General features: G+C 45.0%; 1 protein-coding gene across 1 annotated transcript in view; it reads right to left on the bottom strand.

The window, feature by feature from the left end:
• The window catches only part of galnt18b (UDP-N-acetyl-alpha-D-galactosamine:polypeptide N-acetylgalactosaminyltransferase 18b), a 266,019-nt gene that overhangs the window by 40,555 nt on the left and 212,548 nt on the right, over nucleotides 1-12,916 (bottom strand). Inside the window, exon 10 of the mRNA XM_080190078.1 lies at nucleotides 6,270-6,434. Within this exon, the coding sequence (XP_080046204.1) occupies nucleotides 6,270-6,434 (165 nt within the window). The remainder of the gene's footprint in view (nucleotides 1-6,269; nucleotides 6,435-12,916) is intronic.

Genomic DNA, 12,916 nt, shown 5'->3' with positions numbered 1-12,916 from the left:
GGTTTCCTCCAAGCGCTCTGGTTTCCTCCCGCAATCTGGTTAGGTGCAATGTCCATGTTAAAATTCTCCCTCAGTGTAGCCGAACAGGCGCTGAGGCATAGCGACTAGGGGATTTTCACAGTAACTTCATTGCAGTGTTAATGTAAGCCTACTTGTGACACTAATAAATAAATGTTCAAACTTTCAAAATTTAAACTCCCCCTGGATTTGAACAAAAAACACTGGAAACAGTCAGCAGGTCTCCAGCATCTGAAGCAGATTAAAGGTTTCAGGTCCCTATAGTTTGACTGTGAAATGTCAGAGTTTTAACAAGATTGAGAGTACTGAGACAGGGATGGAGGAAACAAAAGGAGATAAGAACAAAAGGCAAAGTCTGTGACAGGGTGGAGTGATGAATTAAACAGCAGATTCATTACCTGCCCCTTCTATACTGGAAAATGGGGAACAAAGTTATGTCCTGTATTAGATATAAGGACAGCTGTACTTCTTTAGTGTGTTTCTGTGACAGGCTTTATTCAACTGATGACAGAGGCATGGCATAGGCAGATGACCATGGCAAAGCAATTGGTTAGCACAGTGTTAGCTGGTATTGGAAGAGTTGGAATCCTTGGAAGTGGATAAGTCGCCAGGGCCAGATGGATTGTTCCCTGGGATATTGAAGGAAAATCCCAGCCCCAGTCTATAACTGAGATATTGGGCAAATTTTAAATTCTCTTAAAACCCATTCACTTGGGACTGGATTTCACGTTGAGGGCCTGCTCCCCCACCCTATTGTAAATGTCGGAGTGAGGCCCCCTCCACTAGGCTGGCTTGCCAAGCTTATATTTTTTGGGGCCGCTGGCCCTTTAATTTGTATGAGACAGGGCGTCTGCCCATCCCCAGGAAGACGTCCTGCCTCATACAAATCCTGCCTCATTGTTGCCCAATCAGAGACCAGCAGCTCCGCACCACAACAGGGTCAGTGGCCACACTGGTATTTCAGAGGTCTGAGAGAAAGAAGAATCTTGCATACTCCAAAACCCAGCCAGGCTTGAGATCTCACTCAAGAGAATGAGGACAATGATATGGAATTCAGGGAGAGAGAGACTGTGAAGTCCTTGAACAAATTGACATTGGGAAGGACAAGGTTTGGAGGTGATGGCAGCCTTAAAAGTGGATAAGTCTTTAGGTCCATATGAATTGTGCCCTAGGCTGATGTGGGAGGCAAGGGAGGAGACTGCAGGGGCTCTGACCTAAATTTTCAATTCCTCTCTGGCCATGGGGAAGTTGCCAGACGGTTGGAGAACAACTAATGTGGTCCCGCTATTTAAGAAGAGTTGTAGAGATAAACCAGTGAGTCTCACGTCAGTGGTAGGGAAACTATTCGAGAAACTTCTGAAGTAGAGCATCTATTTCCACTTGGAAAGATAAAACTTGATCAGGGATAATCAGTATGACTTCATCAGAGGAACGTCATGCTTAACAAATTTGATTGAATTTTTTGAAGAGGTGACCAGCTGTGTAGATGAGAGTAGTTCAGTCGATGTATATGGATTCCAGCAAAGCCTTTGACAAGGTCCTACGTGGAAGAAATTCACATGGGATACAGGGTAATTTGATAAAGTAGATTCAAAATTGGCTCAGTTGAGGGAGACAGAGGGTGAAGACAGAAGGGTGCTTTATGATGGAAGCCCCAGTGTCCAGTGGTGTACCACAGGGGTATCTCTGTTGGGCTGCCTATTATACGTCATTTATATAAATGGCATTGATGACTATGTTGGGAGTAGGATTAGTAAATTTGTGGATGACACAAAAATTGGCCGGGTGGTTAACAGGAAGGCGGAGTGTCTTGGGCTACAAGAAGATATAGACAGAATGGTCAAATGGGCAGATAAGAGGTAGATGGAATTTACTGCTGAGAAGTGTGAGGTGATGTAGTTTGGAAGGAATAATTTGACAAGGAAGTACTCAATGAACGGTAGGACATTAGGAAGTTCTGTGGAAGAAAGAGACCTTGGCGTGTTTGTTCACACATCTCTGAAGACGGAAGGGCATGTTAGTACGGTGGTGAAAAAAGTATATGGGACATTTGCCTTTATCAATCGGGGATAGATTACAAAAGCAGGGAAGTGATGTTGGAGTCGGATAGAACTTTGGTGAGGCCACAGCTAAAGTCCTGTCTGCTGTTCTGGTCACCACATTATCAGAAGGATGTGATTGCACTGGAGGTTGTACAGAGTAATTTCAGTAAAAAGTCTGACAACACCAGGTTTTAGTCAGACTTTTTACTGTGTTTACGCCAGTCCAACGCCGGCATACCCACATCAGAGTAATTTCACCAGGATGCTGCCTGGGATGGAACATTTAAGCTATGAAGTGAAGTTGCGCAAGCTTGGGTTGTTTTCTTTGGAGCAGAGAAGAGGGGCAAGGTGTTATGAGGGACATGGACAGAGTGGGAAAGGAGCAGCTGTTTCCCTTAGTCGAAGGGTCAGTCATGAGGGGACATGGTTTCAAAGTGAGGGGCAGCAGGTTTGGGGGGATGTGAGGAAAACCCTTTTTACCCAGAAGGTGGTGACGGTCTGGAATGCCTTGTGTAGGAGGGTGGTAGAGGCAGATTGCCTCACATCCTTTAAAAAGTATCTGGATGAGCACGTGGTACTCATAACATTCAAGACTTTGGGCCAAGTGCTGGCAGATGGGATTAGGTGGGAGTTCAGGTGTTTATAATGTGTCGGTGTGGACTCGTTGGGCTGAAGGGCTTCTTCTGCACTGCATGGTTCTATGATTCTATCTCACTGGGGCCAAGTTGTTGAATTGCAGCCAGTCAAACCAGAGCAGTGGCTGGATGAGGCCTCATTGCTTAGTTAAGGTGGGCAGCCCACCAAATGCCTCCCCCCACCCCTGCAGTGCATAAGAGCATGACCAAGATGGTCAGGCCAGTGGCAGGTGGGTTAGTGGTGGACATGGTGCCAATGGCATGGTGCCCACCCACCTACCCAGAAGGAAAAAACAATTGGACTAATACTCTTAGTTCCCCATTTTACTGGTGTTCCATTTTAAAGTATACGAAACTAAAGATGTGCATGGATTGGCCAAGCTAAATTGCCTCTTAGAGTCAGGGGACTAGCAGGGTAAATATGTGGGGTTATGGGCTAGGGCCTGAGTGAGATCGTTATTGATGCAGACCAGTGGAGTGAACAGCCTGCTACTGCATTGTAAGGATTCTACGATTCTACAAGACCAGTTCAGACCAATATTCTTATCTCCTGTTTTATCAGTGTTCCATTTTAAAGTCTAAAACATCAGTTCAGACCAGTATTCTCATCTCCCTGTGACTTACAGTCCGCACGTGGCCCATCAAATCCAGTCCTTAAGAGTTAAAATTGGGCCCATTATGCCCGTGTTACATTCACCCAGCCAGACCAACAAACCTTTCAAATGATTCATGAAAATGCAATTTTCCAAACTGTTTATAGATACATATCAAATGGGCCATCTAATTTAATTATCCCTGGTTAAATAATTACAGATTCTCTCTGCTAGCGACAATGAGCCAAGAATTAGAGTTTTCTCTACAGTCTGTGGATAGAATTGTAGAATCCCTACAGTGCAGAAAGAGGCCATTCAGCCCATCAAGTCTGCACCGACCATAATCCCACCTAGACCCTATCTGTACAAGTGTATTTACCCTGCTAGTCCCCCTGACACTAAGTGACAATTTAGCATGGCCAATCCACCTAACCCACACATCTTTGGACTATGGGGAGAAACTGGAGCACCCAGAGGAAACCCACGCAGACACAGGGAGAAGGTGCAAACTCCACACTGATAGTAACCCAAGGCAGGAATCGAACCTGGGTCCCTGGCACTGTGAAGCAGCAGTGCTAACCACTGTGCCACCATGATGCCCAAGGATACAAGGGTAAAAATCTCATACTTTGGGAAATCTGTTAAAAACTGAATTCTCTAAGGATGTTTGTTAGTGGGGGCAGAGGAGCATTCACAAAGCATTAAAACTGAGGGGATGTGGCGTGTTTTTACCTGGTACCAATGCCAATCCCAGGTCAAGAATAATGTGGGTCAAAATCACGCTAAAGCTTCTCTAACATCATCTGAGATATATTAATCCCATCAAAATCCTTCATAATCTTAAAATCTCTGTCAACTTGCTAAGGCTCCTTCGACAACACCTTCAATCTTACATTTCTATCTCCTACAAGGACAAAGGCAGCAGGTACATGGAAACACCACCACCAACTGCAAGTTTCACACAGCATCCTGGCTTGGAATTATATCTCCGTTGCCTCACTGTCATTCCTTGTCTAACAGCACTGTGGGTGTACCTACATCAAATGAAGGCCGCTCACCACCATCTTCTCAAGGGCAATTAGGCATTGGTAATAAATGCTGGCTTTGCCAGAGATACTGACATCCTGGGGAGGAACGAGAAAAATAATTCCAGGTGACTTTTGTTTTTAGCTCCGTCATCAACACATGCTTGGCTCTCTTTGTGACTGAGGTCCTCAGTAAGTGCCGAATTCTGGGAATTATGATCTGCTGTTGGTTGGGATCGAAGGCAGAGGCGATCTGACTTCAATTCATATCGGGGAATTTACAAGTGGACAGAGATGAGAAGTGTTGTTTGTATGTCGGTTGGGGTGCGTGCTGCCTCTGTAAGAGTGTGGGTCAGGTCACCCCTGGGACTAGCAGAGTCAGTCTAGGACTGATTGTGAAGCTGGAGAGACCTGAAATAAACTGTTCCCTTGTTCTACCTCGTGGTCTTTCTGTACATTACAAGACCCAAACATAATAAGAAGCACCTTATGTTAAACCCATATTGAAATCCAGAAGTGAACACAAGGTGGGTTCATACCATCCAATGAAGAAGCAACAAGCTTTCAGCAAAATAATTATGTAATATATGAGCTAGCTGCAATTCAAACTTTTTCTCTCAAATTTTCGACTGGTGTAACTAATTCTGATTGCTCCCAACTTATTACCCAGCCTTTCTTTTCACATCAATTATTACAATTCCCATCCCACAGTTCCTCAACTCAGACTAGCTACTCATTTACTTGAGGTGTGAGTTAATGATGTGCAACTCAGTGGAACTCAGCAGAATTTAACCATTAAAGAAAAACAAAGATTCAGCTCTTCTACACCAATTAATTTGAATGGTACCAGCTCCTGAGCCATCACAACCAAAACACAGAGTGTTCTGCTAAGACAGGCACCAAGAAACCGTTCAAACAGTATGTTAAAATACAAAGGCACAGCTCGATAAATGGTCACTTCAGTAGTTCAGGCATCAAATATCTACTCACATCTATTTCAATAAAACAATTACGCCTCTGAAAAAAATGGTTCGGTGTCTTCATTGACAGGAATTAACTCCATGAGGACAGGGATGGCCACGTATGGGATCTACCCCCATGCACACTGTACTTAATCTCTTCTATCTTCTTCCGTCAGGAAAAAGACACCGAAATCTGAGGTCACATACCAATCGACTCAAGAACAGCTTCTTCCAAGCTGCCATCAGACTTCTGAATGGACCTATCTTGCACTTAATTGATCTTTCGCTACACCCTAACTAGTGATCGGTGGATGCCTCTGTCTACCAGAACACTTCAGCATGCAGTTTGGTTTTAATTGTGATTGCCCTGCCTGAACCAATCCTAATCCCAACTATTGCATTAGTTTATTTACAGGATCAGGGAGAAAGACAGGAGAGTACAATTAATTGGGCAGTTCTACCAAAGAGCCAGCACAAGCACAATGGAATGAATTGGGGAGGTGATTGATGGCCTAGTGCTATTACTGCTAGACTGTTAATCCAGAAACTCAACTAATGGTCTGGGGACCCAGGTTCAAATCCTGCCACAGCAGATGGTGGAATTTGAATTCAATAAAAAATATCTGGAATTAAGAATCTACTGATGACCATGAAACCACTGTTAAAAAAACCCACTTTGTTCACTAATATCCTCTAGGCAAGGAAATCTGCCATCCTTATCTGATCTGGACTATATGTGATTCCAGAGCCACAACAATGTGGTTGATTCTCAACTGCCTTCTGAAATAGCCTAGCCAGCCATTCAGTTCAAGGGCAATGAGAGATGGACAATAAGTGCTGGCCAGTCAGCATTGCCCATGGCCCACAAACGAATAAAAAAAGTCTCCTTCTGTGCTATACTCATCTATGATTCTAGCTGAAATGTAAATGAACTAAAACCCCGGGCTCCAGTCATCAACGTCTAACCATCTCTCCATCACACCAAAATACTCACCTGAGTAAAAAGCCAATAAAGCTTCATCCGCTTGGTTTTGGCATAATTGCATTCAATCAGCCTGGGCTTGTTGTTCACATCTACCAAGCACTTATTATCATCGTCATCGATAATGGGACTCAGTACCCCCACACGGATCTGCTGGTTGCTCATGTAGTAAACATTCTGAAAGAGAAAAATGGAGAAACATCAGTTGCCATGGCTACACTCCCCTCAATACATCTCTGAACACATTGCTTTAATTCATTCTCTTATTGCTGCCTTGGAGTTGGTGATGGTAGACTTCCTTATTGAACTACTGAAAGCAGGTTTGATGCATTAGCCACTTTAAGGGAAAGCCAAGGGGGCAAAGCACCTTTGGTTTGGGACTGAAGTCACATATAGACTGGTTAAGGACGGTGGACTTGTTCCCTGAAGGGGCATTAGTGGACCAGTTGGAGCCAGTGGAAGCAGTCAATTTAAAGAGGAGCCTACATTAACATTTCCCATCTTAACTGATCCTAAAAATAAACCACATTAACAGAGTAAAATAAGCAGGTGGCACAGTGCCCGGGGCTCAGGTTCAAATCTGGCCTTGAGTCATTGTGCGGAGTCTGCATGTTCTCCCGTGTCTGCATGAGCTTCCTCTGGGTGCTCCGGTTTCCTCCCACAGTCCTAAAGATGTGCTGGTTAGGTGCATTGGCCACGCTAAATTCTCCTGCACTGTGCCCAAACAGGCACTGGAGTGTGGCAACTAGGGGATTTTCACAGTAACTTCATTACAATGTTAATTTATGCCTACTTGTGGCACTTATAAAAAAACTTTAAACTTGAAAAAAACAATTCCTCATGGTGTCCATGGGTGATGAGAGGTATTTACTGAATCAGCTGATAGCAGGAAAGAGAGTCATTTTGTCAACTCTGCAAGCAGCTCAGACTGAGGGAGATAATGAAGAGTTTCAAACTTTTCATTTCATTGCAATGTCATGGGTTTTAATTCCTCGGATCACTGCCGGACTGTGAGGGGTGGTACTTCGATCTTCGCCTCTCTGCAGCAGTCCAGTCCCTCGCTTGATGCTGCAAACAATGGTCTTGCTGGAGCTCCAGTGGAGTTTTACAGACGGACAGTGACACACCTTCAGCAGCCTGGCTCCTCTGGGATTCCCTCCCTTAACCTCTCCATCTCTCTACCTCACTTTCCTCCTTTAAGACATTCCTTAAAGCCTGGTCACTTATCCTAATATGTCCTTATGTGTGACTAGACATCAAATTATGTCCAATAATGGCATGTTACTTTGTTAAAGTGACAATTTAACATGGCCAATCCACCTAACTCACACATCTTTGGAGTATGGGATGGCTTTGTTAATGGGCACAGTGGCACAGTGGCTAGCACTGTTGCTTCACAGCGCCAGGATTCCCAGCTTCGTTCACTGTCTGGCTGGAGTTTGCATGTTCTCCCTGTGTCTACATGGGTTTCCTCTGGGTGCTCCGATTTCCTCCCACAGTCTGGTAGAAAAGGTTAAGGCGCATGGGATACGAGGTCAGGTAGCTAGGTGGATTGAGAACTGGCTGGGTAATAGGAGACAGAGGGTAGTAGTGGAGGGGACCTTGTCCGGCTGGAGGCCAGTGACCAGTGGTGTGCCGCAGGGCTCAGTACTGGGACCTCTCCTCTTTGTAGTCTACATAAATGACTTGGAAGAGAGCGTAGGTGGTGTGATCAGCAAGTTTGCTGATGACACCAAGATGGCAGGGTTGGCGGGTACCGAAGTGAATTGTGAGGTGATACAACAGGATATAGATAGGTTGGTGCAGTGGGCAGATAGGTGGCAGATGGAATTTAATCCTGACAAATGCGAGGTGATGCATTTTGGAAGGAATAATGTAGAGAGGAGCTATGAGATTAAAGGTAGACAAATTAGGAGTATAGAAACACAGAGGGACCTGGGAGTGCAGGTTCACAAATCCATGAAGGTTGCAACACAAGTGGAGAATGTTGTCAGGAAGGCTTATGGAATGCTAGCCTTTATAGGAAGGGGGATAGAGTTTAAAAGCTGCCGTCTAATGCTTCAGTTGTATAGAACGTTGGTTAGACCGCATTTGGAGTACTGCGTCCAGTTCTGGTCACCTTACTACCGGAAGGACGTGGAGGCTCTGGAAAGGGTGCAGAGGAGGTTTACCAGGATGTTGCCTGGCATGGAGGGGCTGGGGTACGAGGAAAGGTTGGAGAAACTGGGACTGTTCTCCTTGGAAAGACGGAGATTGAGGGGTGACATGATAGAGGTATATAAGATACTGAAGGGAATAGACAGAGTCAATAGTGAGAGACTGCTCCCTAGATTGGTTACAAATACAAGAGGACATGATTTAAGGGTGAGGGGGGAGAGATATAATTTGGATATGAGAGGAAGGTTCTTTACGCAGAGAGTTGTAGGGGTATGGAACGTGCTACCGAGTAGGGTGGTGGAGGCGGGAACATTGGACTCGTTTAAGGTTCAGTTAGATAGGCACATGAGCGAAACGAGGATGGAGGGTTATGGTAGGGGTTATTAAATAAGGGTTAGAACCTCGGGAGAGACCGGAAAGGCAGGCTTGTGATTAACGTTTTTGTCTTTTATTCCGCAGGTGGAGGTCCACCTCGTTGTCAAACGAGGGGCATGCACACGGTGGGTCGTGCATGGGCTACTCTTGGAGGTTCCAGGAGTGGCCTAGTACTTCGTGTCGGTGTGTGTGCTCGATCCTGGACCGGTAGAAGGGCGCCGCAACAGCTCGGTGACTAGCACTGCTAGCTGTGCAGATACATGGATTTGGGCCTGTGTCTGTGGGAGTTTGTGCATTCTCCCTGTGGATGCGTGGGTTTCCTCCAGGCGCTCCGGTTTCCTCCCACACCCCAAAGATGTGCTCTTAGGCTGATTGGTTTTACCAAATTGACACTATTCTCCCCTGAATCTGGCTAAGTCAGGGGTTCTATTCGTAGACACGCAGGGTAGAATAGGTGTAGGAGGATGCGGCGGCGCGGGCTTGTTGGGCCGAAGGGCCTGTTTCCCGTGCTGGGTTGTTCTTTGTTCTTTGTTCTTTGTAGTCCAAAGATGTGCAGGTTAGGTTATGTTGGCTGTGTTAAATTGCCCCTGAGTATCGGGGAACTAGCTAGGGTAAATGCATGGGGTCGCAGGGATAGGGCTTGGGTGGGATTGTGGTTGGTGCAGACCCAATGGGCTGAAAGGCCTCCTTCTGCACTGTAGGATTCTATGATTCTAAAGGCATTATATAAATATGAAATGCTGTTGTTGAACACAGTCCACGGCATAAGCCACGTGTGACTTGTGGTCATAATCCAGCCCCCACTTCTGAATTTAGATTCAATTTGGTCACATTCGATGTGGTTTGGTGATGGATGAGTTATCCATACCACTGGACCCAGAGAATGGAGGTTTAAAATCCGACCACAACCATCTGAAGAGTTGAATTCAACTATTAAAAATCTGGAGCCAATATAAGTGACAAATGAACTCATGGATTGTCATAAAAACTCAACTCATTCATTAATGTCCCAATAGGGAAGAAAGTCTGCCATCCTTACTTAGGGTGGCATGGTGGTACAGTGGTTACCACTGCTGCCTCACAATGCCAGGGACCCGGATTCAATTCCAGTCTTGGGTGACTGTCATGGAGTTTGTACATTCTCTCTGCGTCCAAGTGGGTTTCCTCCAGGTGCTCCCGTTTCCTCCCACAGCCCAAAGATGTGTTAGATAAGTAGATTGGCCATGCAAAATTGTCCCTTAGTGTCGAAAGATGTGTAAGTTAGGGGGATTAGTGAGGTAAGTGTGTGGAGTTACAGGGATAAGATGGGTGGGTCTGATTAAGATGTTGTGTCAGAGAGTCGGTGAAACCTTGATGGGCAGAATGGCCTCCTTCTGCACTGTAGGGGTTCTATGTTATGTGACTCCAGTGCCATACAGGTGGTTGAATTCTAACTGCCCTCTGAAGACATTCAGTTGTTCGAGGGATGGACATTAAATACCAGTGACCCTAATAACCTGACAATATTAAAAAAACATTTGGCCCATTTATCATTTTGGTTCTTGCAAATTCTGAGTGATTTAGGAGAAAAGTTCAGAAGAAGGAACAAAGCTTTCTTGTTAATGATTACATTGTATTCCCATATAATTAAGTTACTTATTCCCTGCAGGACAAAGATCCCATCAATCTGACTCCTGCTGCTCTCCACGTTTTATCCATTTTTCATTAATTACACCGAACAGGGTTGTCTGGGGAAGATTTTCTTAATGTCGGCAATTGTCAGCATGTGTCATATCTTTTCACAGATATTAAACCATCCAATTGCTGCCAAGCTTTGTTTGATAACGGTTCCAGTGAACAACACTGGGACGTTTTACTGGAGTAAAGATGCTAGGATATAACTCGGAGTTGTTACTTCTGCTGGTGTTGGTTGTGGTTCAAAACCAGAAATATAATGTTCAAAATATCCATTTCATTGTGATGGGGAGGGAGTCACAAGGAGCAGGAGTGGATGGGGAGGTGATAGCCTAGTGGTATTATCGCTAGACTATTAATTCAGAAGCTCAGATAATGTTCTGGTGCCCTGGGTTCAAATCCCAACATGGCAGATGGTGGAATTTGAATTCAATTGAGAAAAAAATCTGGAATCTAAGCATCTGATGACCATTGTCGATTGTCAGAAAAACCCATCTGGTTCACTAATGCCCTTTAGAAAAGGAAATCTGCCATCCTTACCTGACCTGGCCTACATGCGACTCCAGAGCCACAGCAATGTGGCTGACTCCTAACTGCCCTCTGAATAAAGGTAACTAGGGAAGGTCAATAAATGGTGGCCAGCCGGCCAGCAACACCCATGTCCCACAAATGAATAAAAAAAAAATCCCCCCTTCCACAAAGAAAACTTTTGTCACTCACTCCTTCTACCTTACCCTGTCAAAATCCCGTCACCTCCACCCTGATTGCGGGGGATTCTCATGGGAAGCCAGATGAACCAATGAACCTACTTAGCCGCAAGTGGTTACGTAGATTGCACGGTTCCAGGCACCTATCCTCCAACAACAGGTTGGGAGATTGGCAAGGGAAATCTCGGACTTATTCTGGGAAATGCCTCTCCAAGTCTGGAGTGTGATCAAACAATTCATGTTTATTGGAAGCTCAATTCCCTGAGCCCAATGACCCTCCCCATGAGAGTCTTTAATGGAGGCTACAAGAGAGGTCCAGACAGACTCTTGAGCGATGGAAGAGCTGCTAAAGAACTATCTTGCATCAGTCCATTCTCCTTGGATCTTTATGTTCCAGTTGAGGGGTAGCTGCTCAGTGTTGGACAATATTATCAATATCACAATCAATAGCAATGTCTTCCTGGAGAGATCGGTAGAGGACAGGACTGATGCAGCTCCAGGTGCTGGGGTGATTAATCAGACAGGATTCAGTGATGAAGGAAACACCGTCTGCTTCTCACCTAACCAACAATCACACAAAAAAGGCTAAAGTCCACATGTGTGCCACATAAATGTGAGTATTGCCTCACAATGACTAGCAAAGCTGCTGATTAAACACTCATCAAAAAAGTAATTAGGCACAGTTGAATTCGCAACTGGCCACATGTGTCCTGGGATTGGCATTAGGATAGTACGAATCTCGCCTGACAGAGATTTTATACTGCGAGCTCAGACTGTACAGCATTCAGACATTAAATTGGTGCCATCAGGATTCACAGGAATGGTAACTTGTCGCAGATTTTCATTTCACACAACATTCATTAGAGAGCTGAAAATAGTTTGGTGCAAATTAGTCTAAACACGATGTATTTTTCAAAAATAAAAGCATTACTTAATAATACTGCACAGCGCTCGCCAATAAATAATTTACATAATTGAGGTTTCCAGTCCCCTGCATAGACCAATTGTGCGTTTGTTCAATGGTGTGTATGTGTCTGTGTGTGTGTGTGTGTGTGTATGTGTGTGTGTGTGTGTGTGTATGTCTGTGTGACATGGTTGTGTGTGTGTGTGTGTGTGTGTGTATCTCAGTGTGTGTATGTGTATGTGTATGTGTGTGGGGGGTGTGTGTGTATTTATGTGCATATGTGTGAAAGTGTGTGTATGTGTGCCTCAGTGTATGTGTACGTGTGTGTCTGAGTATGTATATGTGTGAGTGTGAATATGAGTTTGCTTGAGTGTGTGTGTGTGAGTATGAGTGTGCCTCAGTGTATGTGTACATGGATGTGTCTGAGTATGTATATGTGTGAGTGTGAATATGAGTCTGCTTGAGTGTGTGTGTGTGTGTGTGAGTATGAGTGTGCCTCAGTGTGTGTGTGAGTATGAGTGTGCCTCAGCGTGTGTGAGTGTGAGTGTGCCTCAGCGTGTGTGAGTATGAGTGTGCCTCGGTATGGGGGAAGGGGGATGGGGGGGTTCTCCCAAAAAAATTCTAAGTATTGAATTTGCATAAAAACTGGAGTAAATCGTGCTGATTCTTTCAGCAGGAGTTTCAAAATAAATCTCCCACAATCCGTACACTGCAGAGTGCACTAGCATGAAAGCATCCAAACATCAGGGCCTATCCCCACTGGAGAAGGCAGCACGTAGCGCTGATTGGACCACTGTGCATGCACCGATATGTCAGCGCTGAGATTGACTCACGCGCAGTGA

The sequence above is a fragment of the Carcharhinus amblyrhynchos genome, chromosome 6, assembly GCF_965287045.1.
Source record: "Carcharhinus amblyrhynchos chromosome 6, sCarAmb.v2.hapA, whole genome shotgun sequence".
NCBI lineage: Eukaryota > Metazoa > Chordata > Chondrichthyes > Carcharhiniformes > Carcharhinidae > Carcharhinus > Carcharhinus amblyrhynchos.
The sequence above is the reverse complement of the archived record's forward strand: the minus strand, read 5'-3'. Positions and strand labels throughout refer to the sequence as shown.